At 43.7% G+C, this 13337-nt stretch overlaps 1 protein-coding gene and 1 long non-coding RNA gene across 3 annotated transcripts in view; both read left to right on the top strand.

The window, feature by feature from the left end:
• The window catches only part of LOC311439656, a 39173-nt gene that overhangs the window by 12244 nt on the left and 13592 nt on the right, over positions 1 to 13337 (top strand). The gene's annotated exons all lie outside the window — the stretch shown is intronic.
• AMER2 (APC membrane recruitment protein 2) lies at positions 1443 to 11710 on the top strand. 2 transcript variants are annotated; one of them, XR_014698551.1, is made up of 2 exons: positions 1443 to 10301; positions 10900 to 11710. XR_014698551.1 is itself a non-coding variant. In XM_084537915.1 (2 exons), exons 1-2 carry the CDS (start codon positions 1646 to 1648, stop codon positions 3494 to 3496), a joined length of 1677 nt encoding a protein of 558 aa, XP_084394041.1. In that variant the 5' UTR covers positions 1447 to 1645; the 3' UTR covers positions 3497 to 11710. The 2 variants fall into 2 exon arrangements, 1 of the variants encoding a protein (XP_084394041.1); XM_084537915.1 differs by having other exon boundaries at positions 1447 to 2450; positions 2625 to 11710.

Here is a 13337-nt window from a genome sequence, read left to right as displayed (position 1 = left end):
ATTAGCTGTTCTGTTTACTTTTTCACAAGCTATGTGACCAGGTTTTGTTCCTTCAGATTTTCAAAGGATGTCTGCTCTGTGTATTTGCATTTGCACAGGAACATTTGGTATTTTCTCTGTTTTATCAAGTTTCATCCATCTGACTGGAGAGCAGAAATATTACCAGATGATGGGGGAACTCATCAGTGATGGAGGTGCAAAGTGACCTCCTGTCTCCATGGCTTGTGGGTGCTGGGCAGGTGTATGTAGTGCACATTGTAAGATATAACTCACTCCTCCTCTTCCAGTCAAAATTTTGGCTTCTGCCTCATTTGCCCTTTCCTCTGTTTCTTGCAGAAGGCAGGAGAGTCCTGTATGTTGAATTAGGTGCTCATATTGCACTTACTGAACATGCAGTGATTGTGAATGCAAACGGAACTTTTTATACATGATCAGAAAAAGGGCTAAATTCACTGCATAAATTATTCACAACAGATAATTCAACCTGTTCTCATGGGAGAGTGCAATGAATGCCTGATGATGTTATAGAAAGAAAAAAAACCACCACCCAACCAACTAATTCTTCCAAACAAGACAACAGCAAAAGCTTTTACTAATTTCAAAGGGGGCAAAACCTAGCCCCAAGCTAGAGGGTGGGGATGCAGCTTCTCTGTAGTGGTTCCCAGTTGTGTTTAGGGCTGTTTAAAAACCCAGACAAGTGCTTCTGCTTGGAGGAACCCAGACTAACTCCGTATAGTCAGCATCAGGCGGCCAGGGTCCATGGGTTACTACAGCTCCAGCTGAAAGCAGATCTCCTCCACAGCTGGGTGCAGAGCATGGCTCCCAGCCTCAAACAGCCCTGCTGTGGTGGCGGTGCCACCGAGCCAGTTTGGAGCTCCAAATTACAGGGTGGCAGAGGGTGGAAGGCACATCTGGATGTCACCTGGTCCAAACCCCTGCTCCAGCAGGGCCAACTAAAGCAGGTTACCCAGGACCTGTCAGGCTGGGTTAATTTACTTTGCATCTGGATTAGGTTTGCAATTAGTGAGAGGGGTCTGTGGCCAGCGTGCCACCCTGATGTGGCTGTGCCACCACAGCCCTGGTGGCAGCACCCTGTGTCCACGATGCAGGGACCGTGACCACATGCAGTGGATGTGAGGTGTGGGTAAAGGCTTGTGTGGGGGCTGCCATCATATTAAACCTCCTCCAGCAGGAGAAGCAAGCGGCCACTATTCACCAGCGGTGGGGGTCTTGGGCACTGGGGAGGTGCAGGGGCACGGGGTCCATGCCACGGCTGCGTGACACGAGATCCTCCCTCAGCACCCGTCTGCCATGGCAGGCTGCGTGAGGCGGCGAGCCGCGCAGGACGACACGGGTTAAGTTATATAAACCCTTTTGGGGAGGGGGTGGAGGAAGGGGCGCTGCCGGCGTGGCTGCGGCGGCTCAGGTTGATTGAGAGTGGATGACAGCGGCCTGGCGCAGGCCCACGGCGGTGGAGGAAAGCTGCTTAGCCCCCTCCGGGTTGCCATGGTGATGGGAGGGCGGCAGCGGGAGCGGCGGCGGGGCTGTCAGTGAGGCACAGCACCACCACCACCGGGCACCACAACCACCACCACCGGGGCGGTGGCGGCAAGGAGGCCGCGGCGGGGACGCGGTGGCGGCAGTCATGGACTCGCATTGCGACTGTGCCGAGCCCCCGGCCGCCGAGCAGCAGCCGTCGGGGAAGATTAACAAAACCGCCTTCAAATTGTTCAAGAGGAGGAAATCCGGGGGCACCATGCCGAGCATCTTTGGGGTGAGGAGCAAAGGTGGGGAGGGGAAGGGCGCGAGCAAAGCGGGGATGGTGCGGAGCAGGACGCACGATGGCTTGGCCGACGCTGTGCTGGAGAGCAGCAAGAAGGAGGACCAGGGTGGCGGCGACCCGCAAGGCAAGGATGCTCAGAGCAGGGCAGCCGCCAGCCTCGGCGTCTCCCCCGGCAGCTCAGTGGCGAAGTCACACAGCTTCTTCTCCCTGCTGAGGAAGAACGGGAGGACGGAGAACGGCAAGGCAGAGAATGCGGATCAGCGGGCTGGCGGCAGACAAAAGAAGGGGCTGAAAGGGATCTTCAGCAGCATGCGGTGGCATAAAAAGGACAAAAACGGCAAGGAGGAGAGGGGGGAAGCCTCGGAAATCCAGTCCGGTCTCATTATGCCGGGGTCTCTGACTGCCAGCTTGGAGTGCATCAAAGAGGAGACGCCAAAACCTTTGTCTGAAACTCCGAACAGCACAGGAGACGTCGGTCTCGAATCGCTGCATGAGAAGCACACCTCGGCCGAGGAGCCCCAGGTGGGAGCTGGGGAGTTGCGGGACAGCAAAACCTCCCCCGGGGAGGACCCTGCTGCTGCTGGAAGGCGACCCGAGGAGCTCTGCCGCGAGCGACCGGACCCGGGTGCCGGAGAGGTTGGGACTGCGAAGGATGCGGCCATAACAGGTGACATTCCAATAACGACTATTCCCCCTGTTGAACCTCACTGTGATAGCGGTCAAGAGCCGGCAGCCGCCCCTGACCCTTCCTCTATTGATCCACCCTCAGAGCAATCGATTGATCGTATTTGTTTGATGTTTGCTGACGTGACTTCACTGAAAAGCTTTGACTCTCTTACAGGCTGCGGAGATATTATTGCGGACCAGGAGGAGGATGTGGGCGGCGGGAGTGGCGGCTGCGAGAAGAGCACCCCCGGGGTCAGCAAGCTGGGCGCCTCCAAGAAACACCCCACCATGGTGGCCTACCAAGGAGGAGGGGAGGAGATGGCCAGCCCCGAGCAGGTGGATGATACATACCTCCAGGAGTTCTGGGATATGCTGTCGCAGACAGAAGAGACCCAAACAGGAGGAGGAGGAGGAGGGACAAAGACGCCTGAGGGGCTGAAGGAGAACCGAGGTACTGAGGGGGCTCAGAACAGAGTGGCGGTGAAACGTGGTGGCCTCAACCAGATCCCCATTCACCTCAACCACAAAGAGGAGCAGAAGGGCAGGGAGAAGGAGCAGCACGAGGGTGTCCCAAACAGTGATGAGGGCTACTGGGATTCCACCACCCCTGGTCCTGAGGAAGACAGTACTACGAGCATCCAGAAGGAGACCCTTCCCAGGGACAGCTACAGTGGGGATGCACTCTATGACCTTTATGCTGAGCCAGATGAAAACCCACCAGGGAAGCCTCCAGACGAAGGGGTCACCTGCGTGCCACGCTCCAAACCTGTGTCTCCAGTAACAACCACGTGCTCACTGAAAACACCCTCAAGCACAATGAAGGACTCCAAAATACCCATCAGCATTAAACACCTTGCATCACATCCAGCCAGCCATGGAACAGACACTAGTAACAGCCATCACGTTGCACACCATCACCTGGCCAAAATTGAGATGCACAGAACAAAAATCCCTGTCTCTAAAGTACTAGTACGCCGGGTTAGTAACAGGGGCTTAGCAGGGACAACTGTGAAAGCTGCCATGTACCAGGACAGTGCCAAAAAATAATTGAATAGCAGGTGGAGACCAATTTGGACAGCAAGGTTGGTGTGTGAAAATCTGCATAGGAGACCATAAATAATGAATACGTTTTGCATCACCTGAAGAAAGGCACCTAAAAGGCTTACTTCAACAGTACTCCATGGGCCTCCACTTCTGAATCCCTTCTTATAGTACTGTATGGATGAATACGAAAAGTCAACTTCTTTCCAAGCACTTTTTTTTTTTTTTTACATTTGTATCTTTTTTCCACAGCACTAAACACTGGGGAAGTTCATTTTACATGCCTTTGTGGAAGCAGGACTTGGATTATGAACCTAAAAGAGCATCTTCCCTCATGCAAAGCAGTGCCATGAGTTCTTCAAGGGAACAGAGTTACAAAAGGAGCGACACGAGAGGTTCTCCACTACACTTATCTTTTAGTCATTTCTGGGGGAGGAGTGGAGGGTGGGTGCCTGGCTCCAAAAATGGTGTTTGCTCTACAAGATATTGGGAAAAAATGCCAAGCAAAAAAAACAAATAACATAACAAGTATTTTACCTGACGTGGGAATGAGAGCACTGCTCAGCAGCAGACTTGACTGACTCATGTGCAGTAGCTAATTAAGGCATTAGGTGGACTTGTCCAGCAAGAAAACATTTTTATTTGTCTGTCTGGTTAGTTGGTTTTGATCTGCTCTAATGTAAATGGGTAACAGAGACACCTGACGTAGGTTCAGATGTTTACATCAATACTTGTCCGATAATGCATACAATCAGGTTCAGGGAAACATTTTACTAAATGCCAATATATACACACTGATCACATTTATACAATAACTTGCTTGCCATGTGTAAATATATACATATTTTAGCAGATTTACTCAATGCTACAGATTTTTTATAAAAAGAAAAATCACCTGTCTGTATTATCTAGAGTTTAAACAAAAGTTAGTTTTTATAGGTAGATAATTTTACAGTTCTAAAGTGATAGAACTTTGTGTAAGTACCTTAAATTAGAGCAAAACTCTGTTTTGTATGGGCTCATGCATCCCCAGATAAGTAAGTCTGAAGTGCTGATTTAATTCCAGTGGCACATTCCGTGTGTCAGAGCTGAGGCTCTGACAGCACTGACATTGCAAACCTCTATTTTCAGGGGTTTAGACAAAGTTGCTCTGGGCTTAAACCTTACAGAGAAGGAACCCAGGTGATAAACATGTTTTTTAATTATTATTTTTTAAAATATATAAAATTAGTTTTTGACTATTTAAAGAAAGTCTGGGTTCTTGTTGCTTTTTATTTTCATTCTAAATAATGTCAGAATAATTTTACTTTAAGAGAGAAAAATAAATATGGTAAGCTAATGGTCCATAAAATGGTCTGATGAGCTTGGATCTTAGGAGAAATGTATTAATGGCCAGGATGTTTTTGAATAGTGGCTACTATATGTGGGCATTGACAACATTTCCAAGAAATTTAATAGGGTTTTAATGTGCCTGAGGACATATTTTTATGATACACTGAAAAAGCTCAAAAAAATCACTGAAGTCTAAAGGTAAATATTATGTATTTACAAAATATTTTGATATAAGTATTTAATCATCAGACCACAATTAATATAAAATATATACTCCAGTGTATCTGACAAATAATATACATTTTAAAAATATACATGTCTATATTATGCAGAGAATCCTAAATTCACATAACTGAAGCTAATGGGTCTGATCTTACATAGAAGTTGGTTTTATTGTCTCTTAAACTGAAATAAAAAAGGAAAATAAATATACACAATATATATTTGAAGGATATTAAGGTTATAGATAAACCATAAAAAGCCAGGAAACACAATAATAAGAATGCTTTATATGTGCAGTTCACTGGGGTAATGACTTGATAGTCACAGGAGTGGAATTGGCATTTAGGGTTGAAATGACTGCAGGATTTAATACTGAACTGCAACACCCCAGTGAATAGGGAGAAAGTGTTAGTTTTTCTCATCTGTCCCTGTTTTCATGGTTTAAGAACGAACCTTAATACACTTCAAAGATTATTCTATACGTTTTCTTTATGACATATATGCGTGTGGTTTCCTACATGCCTTCTCACACAGACACGTTGTACATATGCATGTGTAGTCAGAGCGCGCCTCCTCCTAGTGTACATGCACACAGGCAGACGTGCACACCCTGCACACTCCCACCCGTGCAAGCACGGCCACGCATGCACACTCCCATGCACGGATTGAGGGGATGTACCTTAAATCTGCCTCAAAACACGCTGGTGATTATCTCTTCTGCCTGAGAAGGGGGTTTGCAGTCAGCCTGACTCTGCTTGTGCATTTTTGAAAGTTAAAGCTGAAATACCCTCAAAGGGATGAATGTACAGAACGTGGAATATTATCCTGGTGTTCGCCCCTAAGCCTAACATCCTTTTTTTCTGTTCTTCTGTTTCCATTTGACTGTAAGGGACATGTCTTTCCCTGCATGACAACTCTGCAGAAAAAAATCGTAATTCCCCATTTTGTTTCATGGACAAATTGTACAGGGAGATTCTATAGGGTACTGGAAGTTGAGAGGGCGGGAGGATGTGGTGGGCTTGGGTAATACCATAAAAACTGGAAGCACTGATTGCAGGTAGAATCAGTGGTGCATCCTTTGAATCACTTGAAGATGTCAGCTACCATCTCTATGGGACTTGTGTGTGGCAATTGTTCATCGTATGCATTTTGTTTGCGTTGTGGCATGTATGTATCAGAAAACCAATAGAGTAACACTAGCCTAGCTCCCTCTCACGTAACGACTAACAAGAATCATCATTAAAATGCTTTGGCTTCCCTTCATTTTCTCTCTCTCTTTTGTTTTCTGCCCCATTTTCCCTCCTTCCCCTGCATGCTGGCACGCAGCTTCCTGCTCCGTGCTAACCCCGGTGCCGAGCGGGAGGTCCTGGGCTGCCTGCCCAGCACGGGCTGGGAGCGCAGCCACGCTCACCCGCGAGGCCAGGTGCTCTCTGGTCACTCTCTGTCACATACCTAGTGTAAGTACATGTTGCAGATCTCCCGATGGTTCGTTTGGCTGCTTGCTATGTACATATTTTAAGGACAATCATATCCTGACAAGGAAAATGGGAAAGGACTTTGTAGTAGGGTGTCAGTGTTTTGGATCATCATGACATGATGACATTGATTCAGGGTAATGGTCGTGTGAGAGTAAAAATACAATTTAATGCTCAGATTAACTTTGTATTTATAAAACTTAACTATGTTAGTATTTCAAAAGGTAATAGAAAATGTAATATTTATTAGGGCTTTGGATTTCCATAGAAATATATTTGTATAACTCCACACAATGCCTAAAACAATCACTGAAAGGAGGTTCAAAGGCCTTCTTTACACCTGTGTTTAATTCCTGAAAGATCCCTGTAAAATGCTGTGAGATGCCTAACAACAAACAGTTAATGGCTTGCTGGATTTAGAGGCTGAAACATCAAGAGGTAATAACAGTCCTGAGGCATTCTGTGGTGGTTTGCATCCTTATTTATATTACTGTGTCCAGGCATATATTTTCCTTGGCTTTGGTAGGTATCAAGGTAGAAATGGTGTTCTGAGTCCCAAAGATAACATTCCCAATTCTGTAATTGTTTTGATTTTCTTCAAGAATACTTTTGTTTCCTTGTTTTCTTCATTGTTTTGTGGTCTGAGTGATGCTTTGTAATGACCAGCTTGTAAGTTCATAAAGGATTTTATAGATCAGAACTTGGCATTTAGTTCTATACACTCCTTGCACTTTCAAGTCACTGCTGGTAAATTTTGTATGTACTTCAGCTATTTCTATATATTGCATAGCGTTTTATAGCTATCTACAGTGATTTCAGTGGTATACATTCCCGTCCTATATATCAACACAAAAGATTTCCCTTTGGTAGCATGAAATGATGTTTTTGTGGACTTCTTTTGTCACGATAGGAGTAAAGTTTTCTGTACTATATGTGTGGCCTGCAACAGACATAAAGGGTCTTACGTTCCTTGTAGTGCATATGCATTCTGCTCTTGCCAGTAATAGGACTCAAACACATGTAATAGGTTTCAGAAGAAATTACATGACTAGAATAAGAAAATCTATGTTCAGTCTTATTCCATCAATCACCAGCATTTCCTTCATCCACAGTGACCATCCTTACCACCATTCACGGTAGTAGAGGACTGAATTTTAAAAATTACATGCACAGATGTACACTATGAAAATTAATTCACTGATTATTTTTTAATGAATCTTACTAAATTATTTATCTAAGCTAAGTGAATTTTGCACCAAAGTCTTCAACACATCTGATACAGATGGCATTTTCAGTAAGATGCTGTAAGTGCAGATGAGCCAAATTAACAGGCTTTGCTTAGCAAAGCAAAACCTAGTTGTTTTTAAATTTGTAGCACTGACTGAGCCTGCAGATCAAAGGGAGCCATTGATTCTGCTACATGGCCACGCTCTGAGGTTGTTGGTTTTTTTTTGGCTGCTCTAATGGACTACTTTCAGAAAAGGCTTTTCAGCAAGATAATGGTATGAGAGAGACAGTTCACGGCAACAATAGCCACTTACAAGGCAGACGGTTATCTAACAGCGATAATGTGGGACTTCAAGCAAGGTGGCCTGAAAATGTAGCTTCATAGTTATTAATATGAAAGGCTGAGACTTCTATCTTGGAAAAGCAAACTGACACCAACTCAAAGACGCTGCAGAAATGAGTCTTGGCAGAGTTTGCACATAATGGTTTCTGCAGTATTATTTTTTTTTTTTAATGTTGGGTTTCCTTTTTATTTTTTTTGTATTTTTTTTTTTTATTTTTTCCTCTGGCTTTGGTTTGTGCTTTTGTGTTTGTTTGCTTTGTTTATGTTTTCATTACGATGACATAACCCCATTTGTCCACACAGAACTGCACAATGACTGACTCTTCTGAGATGTAATACTGAGAATACACTGTCAGTCGTCATTCAGTGGCCTGGGACTGGTCTCTGCAGACCATCCCTCTCTTCCTTTGAAGAGGGATGGGATGTTTACTGTGAGCAGGAGGTATCTGAATCTATCCAGCTGTTTGTTCTTGGGGTACAGCTGAGTTTTAATCTGATTTACAGGTAATTTTCTAGCTCATCATTAGCTCACATCTTGTCTTCCCTGTGAGCATCTCAGCTGGCAAGGTCAGCTTTGATTTCTGTTTCCCATGTCCATGTTGAAGAGGAAAATGGAAGAACCATTGCCATATGCAAAGGAGTAAGAGCTGTAACCACCCAGGCCACATCCTAGGCGCCTTTACTCCTGCAAAAGCATGTGGTTAAAGCTCTTCCTACCTCAGAGGGCTTCTCCATCCAAAACTATTGCTGGGGACCATTTTTTTTCCCCCACTCTGTCTCCTGTTCCCTCTCAGCTGTACTGCAATAGCTTGGGAAACAGATTTTTGCCCTAGCCCTCCATCACTAGAAAGCAGGAGCTGCTGCCAGTATATTCTTCACAAGGGCTTTGCTCCTACTTCTAAGTCTGGAAAGAAATGAATTTGCTTTCAGAACAAGCTGCAAAGATATTTAAAACGGAGATCTCTGCTGTGTGATCTCATACACGTGGGTGAGGATGTTGAGTGCTATTTTGCAAAGTGGAATATATCCCTCCACTTCTCTGTTGTGCACAATTTAGCAAATCTAGCAGGGAAGCGTGTCATGCTTGTGGAAAAGCCTGGAGGCTGTTTGTTATGGAGACTGTGCCCAGATTTTCTTTATCTTTGGTAAGAGCTGCTTTTCTTTTTCCTTTCTGTATATACTAAAATAAATAGACCCAAAGGTGTACTGGAGAGAGGAAAAGGTTATATACTTCACAGGGCAAGGAGTATAAACTGTTCTGCTCAGAGGCTTCTTTTAGCAATGGCTAGAAGAAAATTGCTTTGCTGGTAATATCACATCCAAGCAGTGCTCTGAAATAGAAGCTAACGCAGCCATGGGCACAAAGCTCAAAAAGCAACATTTCAGCATTTGCTGACACAATCTGACAATCTCTTTCTAAGGCCCAGTTTCTGCTGTGGTAAATCTTCCATAGTCTCCAGTAAGAACTGGAGAAGGTCCTTAGTCTCTTAATTCTGAAGGAAATAGGAAGTATTACTTAAATAAGTCTTCCCTTTTTCTAAGAGATTAACTTTATTCAGGTGATTGTGCAGTCTTTGATATTACTGTAGTTGTACTTTCACTGATCTAAATGCAAAACATGTCTTTCCATTGTTTTTCCATCTTAACAAGCAACCACTCCTGCACATAACTCCAGTGCTCAGCATGTTTAAATTACAGCTAACACAATCACTGCCTTCCTTAATTTAACTTGTGATGGCAAAAACAGGACCAGATCCTTTCCAGAGCACTAAAACCCCTGCTTATGGTGTCATTGCTCTTGTTTTTTTATATAGTAAATGATTATCCCTCCATTTTATTGTTTCACAGCAACATCTTAAATCTGTTTTAAGGGAGAACAATACACAGGGAACTGAATGGTAAGAACTGGGAGAGCTTTTTATTGTTTTGAATGACGTTACATCAAAAACAGTTGCTCTTTCAGTACCAGGTTGTTTCCATGGGCTTTTTGTACAGATGCATTGGAGGCTTTGAACATAATATGCTCGTAAAAGAAAATTGGCTACATCTGCTTTGAATTAAGCCTGACCTTAAAATGTAAAAGCTATGCAGCTGGTGAGGCTTCTCAGTTAATGGTAGCTCACAGGAAGGTCTGTCCATGACTTACCTGTACCCCACGGACCATGGGAGAGTTTGTCATCTGTCCCTTTCCACGTGTCCCGGGGAGTGCAAGGTGGGCATCTGCTAGACAGGACAGCAGCAGCAGAAAAAGCCAGGGCTGGTGATGCACTGGGACAAAAAGGGCTGATATGGTGCTTGGGAGATGGGATGAAACAAGGGCTGTACTGCTGATACTGGTGGAAGAAGAGAGTTAAATGTAGACCAAGGACAAACTGGGTGCAAGTGCTCTGGGCTGCAGCAGCACCAAATCCTAAGTAAGGCACAAATAATTTTCTGCAGCACATGGCTTGATAGAAGTAATGTTAGCATGATTCTCAAAAGACAGAGCAAGATTAAAGCTGTTACTTTCATATAAAATTTAAATAAATCCTCTGCCATGGGAGAGATTGCAATAGCTTCATCCGCCAGCACTCCTTCTGAAGCCACTGGATCTGTTAGCAGTGGTGGTTGGTGTTAAGGCTGAGTGAGGGCCCCATAATTTGGCCAATCTGATTTTTCTTTGCTGTGTTTGTCAGCCGTCTGTCTCAGGAAAGCTCTGGAGTCGTGGCTTCTAGCCCTGTTGAAATGGGGAATGAGATATGAATGTGGTTGGTGGAAAACACAGATTCAGTAAGTCCAGAAATTACAGAAGAGATTGTCTATTTTCACAGCCCTGCTCTGATGAAATATCATGGTGTGCCTGAGGAAAATGTAGCAGGGGCTACTCCACACTGCATTTGACAAGCTGATGCTCTTGGGGTTTCCTACGTGCTGAAAGGGACAGATGTGTCCTGTTAGAAGTCACTTAATCTGTTTTTACTAGTCGTATTATAGCTGACGGATCATTGCTTATTACATTTTTCCCTTGTGTTTTTTTGTCAGCCACCCCCATGAAGGCAGCGTGTGACCTGTTTGAGATAATGAGTGAGTAAAGCCAGACCTCCCTGCTCTTCTTATCTAAAAGGGTTGTGAATGATCTGGCGAGGCTGTGTGCACCAACTTTTTCAGAGTATAAGATCAGGCCACTCCAGGGAGTGTTTTTGTAACAGACTGGTAAACATGCTCTGCTCCTTTCCACCTCTGCAAACTTCTGTAAATTAGTGTCTCCTCAAATCAACTTTGTCCCAGCTAAAACCATGCTATCTGTATTCTCAACATATGGAAAACCTAACTGATAGCAATAGACGTCTTTCTTCCCTGACAGTTCACGAGGATATACTTAATCAGTGTTTATTTTATTTTTTAATTCTGTAAATATTTATTTTGGTACTCTGCGTATTTATTGGCACTGGTTCTGGTGTTTGCTTATGTGTCATTGTAAATGTTGATGGTTTCAATAGTCTTGCTTCTAATGAATGTAAGGAACTCAGACTAACTGCACTTTTCTTCCATTCAAAAATCATACAGAGAAAAATATTTCCACTGTCATATTATGTGTTATAATGAATACTGTTAATAAAATTGGTTGTCACTTTTCATTGATGAACGTGGAGGTTACTTTTTGATGTTCAAGTTGGAGCTAGAGTTGATCTATTCAGAGCGAGATTTGATCTATTCAGTGCACTGGAAATCACTAGGCTTATGAAAGCAAGACATTGGAGATTTAAGTCCCCAAAATAGCATAAAAGGGAATACTTGGGCATGTGTGCACTTTCACTTCAATGCAGAAATGCCTTTAGCTGTTTTACTAATAGCATCACAAAATAACTAGATTAAATTTGCCACTTAGGGGAGGGCTTTCATAAACCTGAGTGAGTTTTGGTCTTCTGCTGTTTCATCAGTGTGTTTTTTGTTTTTGTTTTGTTTACCTTTAAATCACTGAGACAATGGAAATGGACCAAGTCTCATTCTGTCTTTCAAATCATCTTCGCTTCGTGGCCCTCCTCCTAGTTGGGAAGCCAGCAGGCTAGCTGGTTCTCTTTGCACACATCAACTTTGAAGCTGCAGTTTTGTCATAAGATCTAGAAAAGTCAGCCCAAATGCTGGGACTTGACCACTATGACTATGAAGTGATATTTCATAGAACCTCGATTTTGCAACTTTCTCTACATTTCATGCATTTCAAAGATGCTTAAAGCATTTGCATCAGTCTAATTTTAACCCTTAAGTTAAATTTCTTTGCTCAGCTGAGGTTCAAAAGGCCTCCCCCTTGTTACAACATTCCCATGCAAGATACTGAACCTGACAGGATAAGAACTGAGATAAAATCTGCTTGAACATTTTCAATGAACAACAAAACAAAGGGTGTGAGAAAGCTTATTATACAAGTACAGAGCAGGACATGGTGACACAGTATAAATTGACCATATGCTCACAAAGTATAACTCCTCTTTCCAGTAGCTGGAATGAGGCTGAAGAAATGTGTGCATTAAATCACTGTGAAAACAAAAAAATTACAATTGAGCCTTCTCAGCCTATGTTCCCTACTGCACTTTCATGTCTTCTATCCTATCCACCTGGAAGTAGAAGATTTGCTGTTTAAATTATTCCCTGCTGCAGATGATTGCCTGGTGATTACCTTGCTTGTGTCCAAGTATAGCTACTGGGTTTTTGAGGGCCAGAGGGGTTGCAATGAAGTGTAGAGCAAAAGTACAGCCTCATGAATCTTGATAACTGCAGATGTGTGATGCAGCTGTTAACACCTTCCACAAAAACAGCCGGCAGTAGGCTGGCAGATCCATTCTGATGGAAGAATAAAAAATGAAAAGTGTTACAAAACCAGGAGACCTGGCTCAAAAATTATTTTTGAAATCAAGATGCTGAGTTTCTATTACTTGGCTAAAAGTCCCTTCCCAAGTAATAACCAGATCAGTCATTCCCAATAGTACTTCTCTGTAGCCATCTTACAGGAACATTGGAGTTCCCAAAAGGTGAACTCCAGTGTTCCTGTAAGAATGGAAAAGGTGGCCTGGAAATCTTCCTGTGGCCAATTCATTGAAGCTGAATGCTCCATCCATTTCTGCAAAGCTATCAAGCAAGAGAAGAGAATATTCTTGAATCCTAATAACTGGTAAGAAATATTGGCAAAACAAATTGACCAGACAATGGTTGTGAGTGACTACTAGTCTCATTTTAAATCTTTTCCTTTGAATTGTGGTATTCCCTTCTG

This window comes from Aythya ferina (genome assembly GCF_964211825.1).
Source record: "Aythya ferina genome assembly, chromosome: 1".
NCBI lineage: Eukaryota > Metazoa > Chordata > Aves > Anseriformes > Anatidae > Aythya > Aythya ferina.
This window is presented reverse-complemented; position numbering and strand designations above follow the sequence as displayed.

Coding starts and splice junctions, on each gene's coding strand:
- AMER2 (XM_084537915.1), top strand. CDS start 1,646: ATGGACTCGCATTGCGACTGTGCCGAGCCCCCGGCCGCCGAGCAGCAG. Junction 2,451..2,624: donor GAAGGATGCGGCCATAACAG/GTGACATTCCAA, acceptor ACTCTCTTACAG/GCTGCGGAGATATTATTGCG.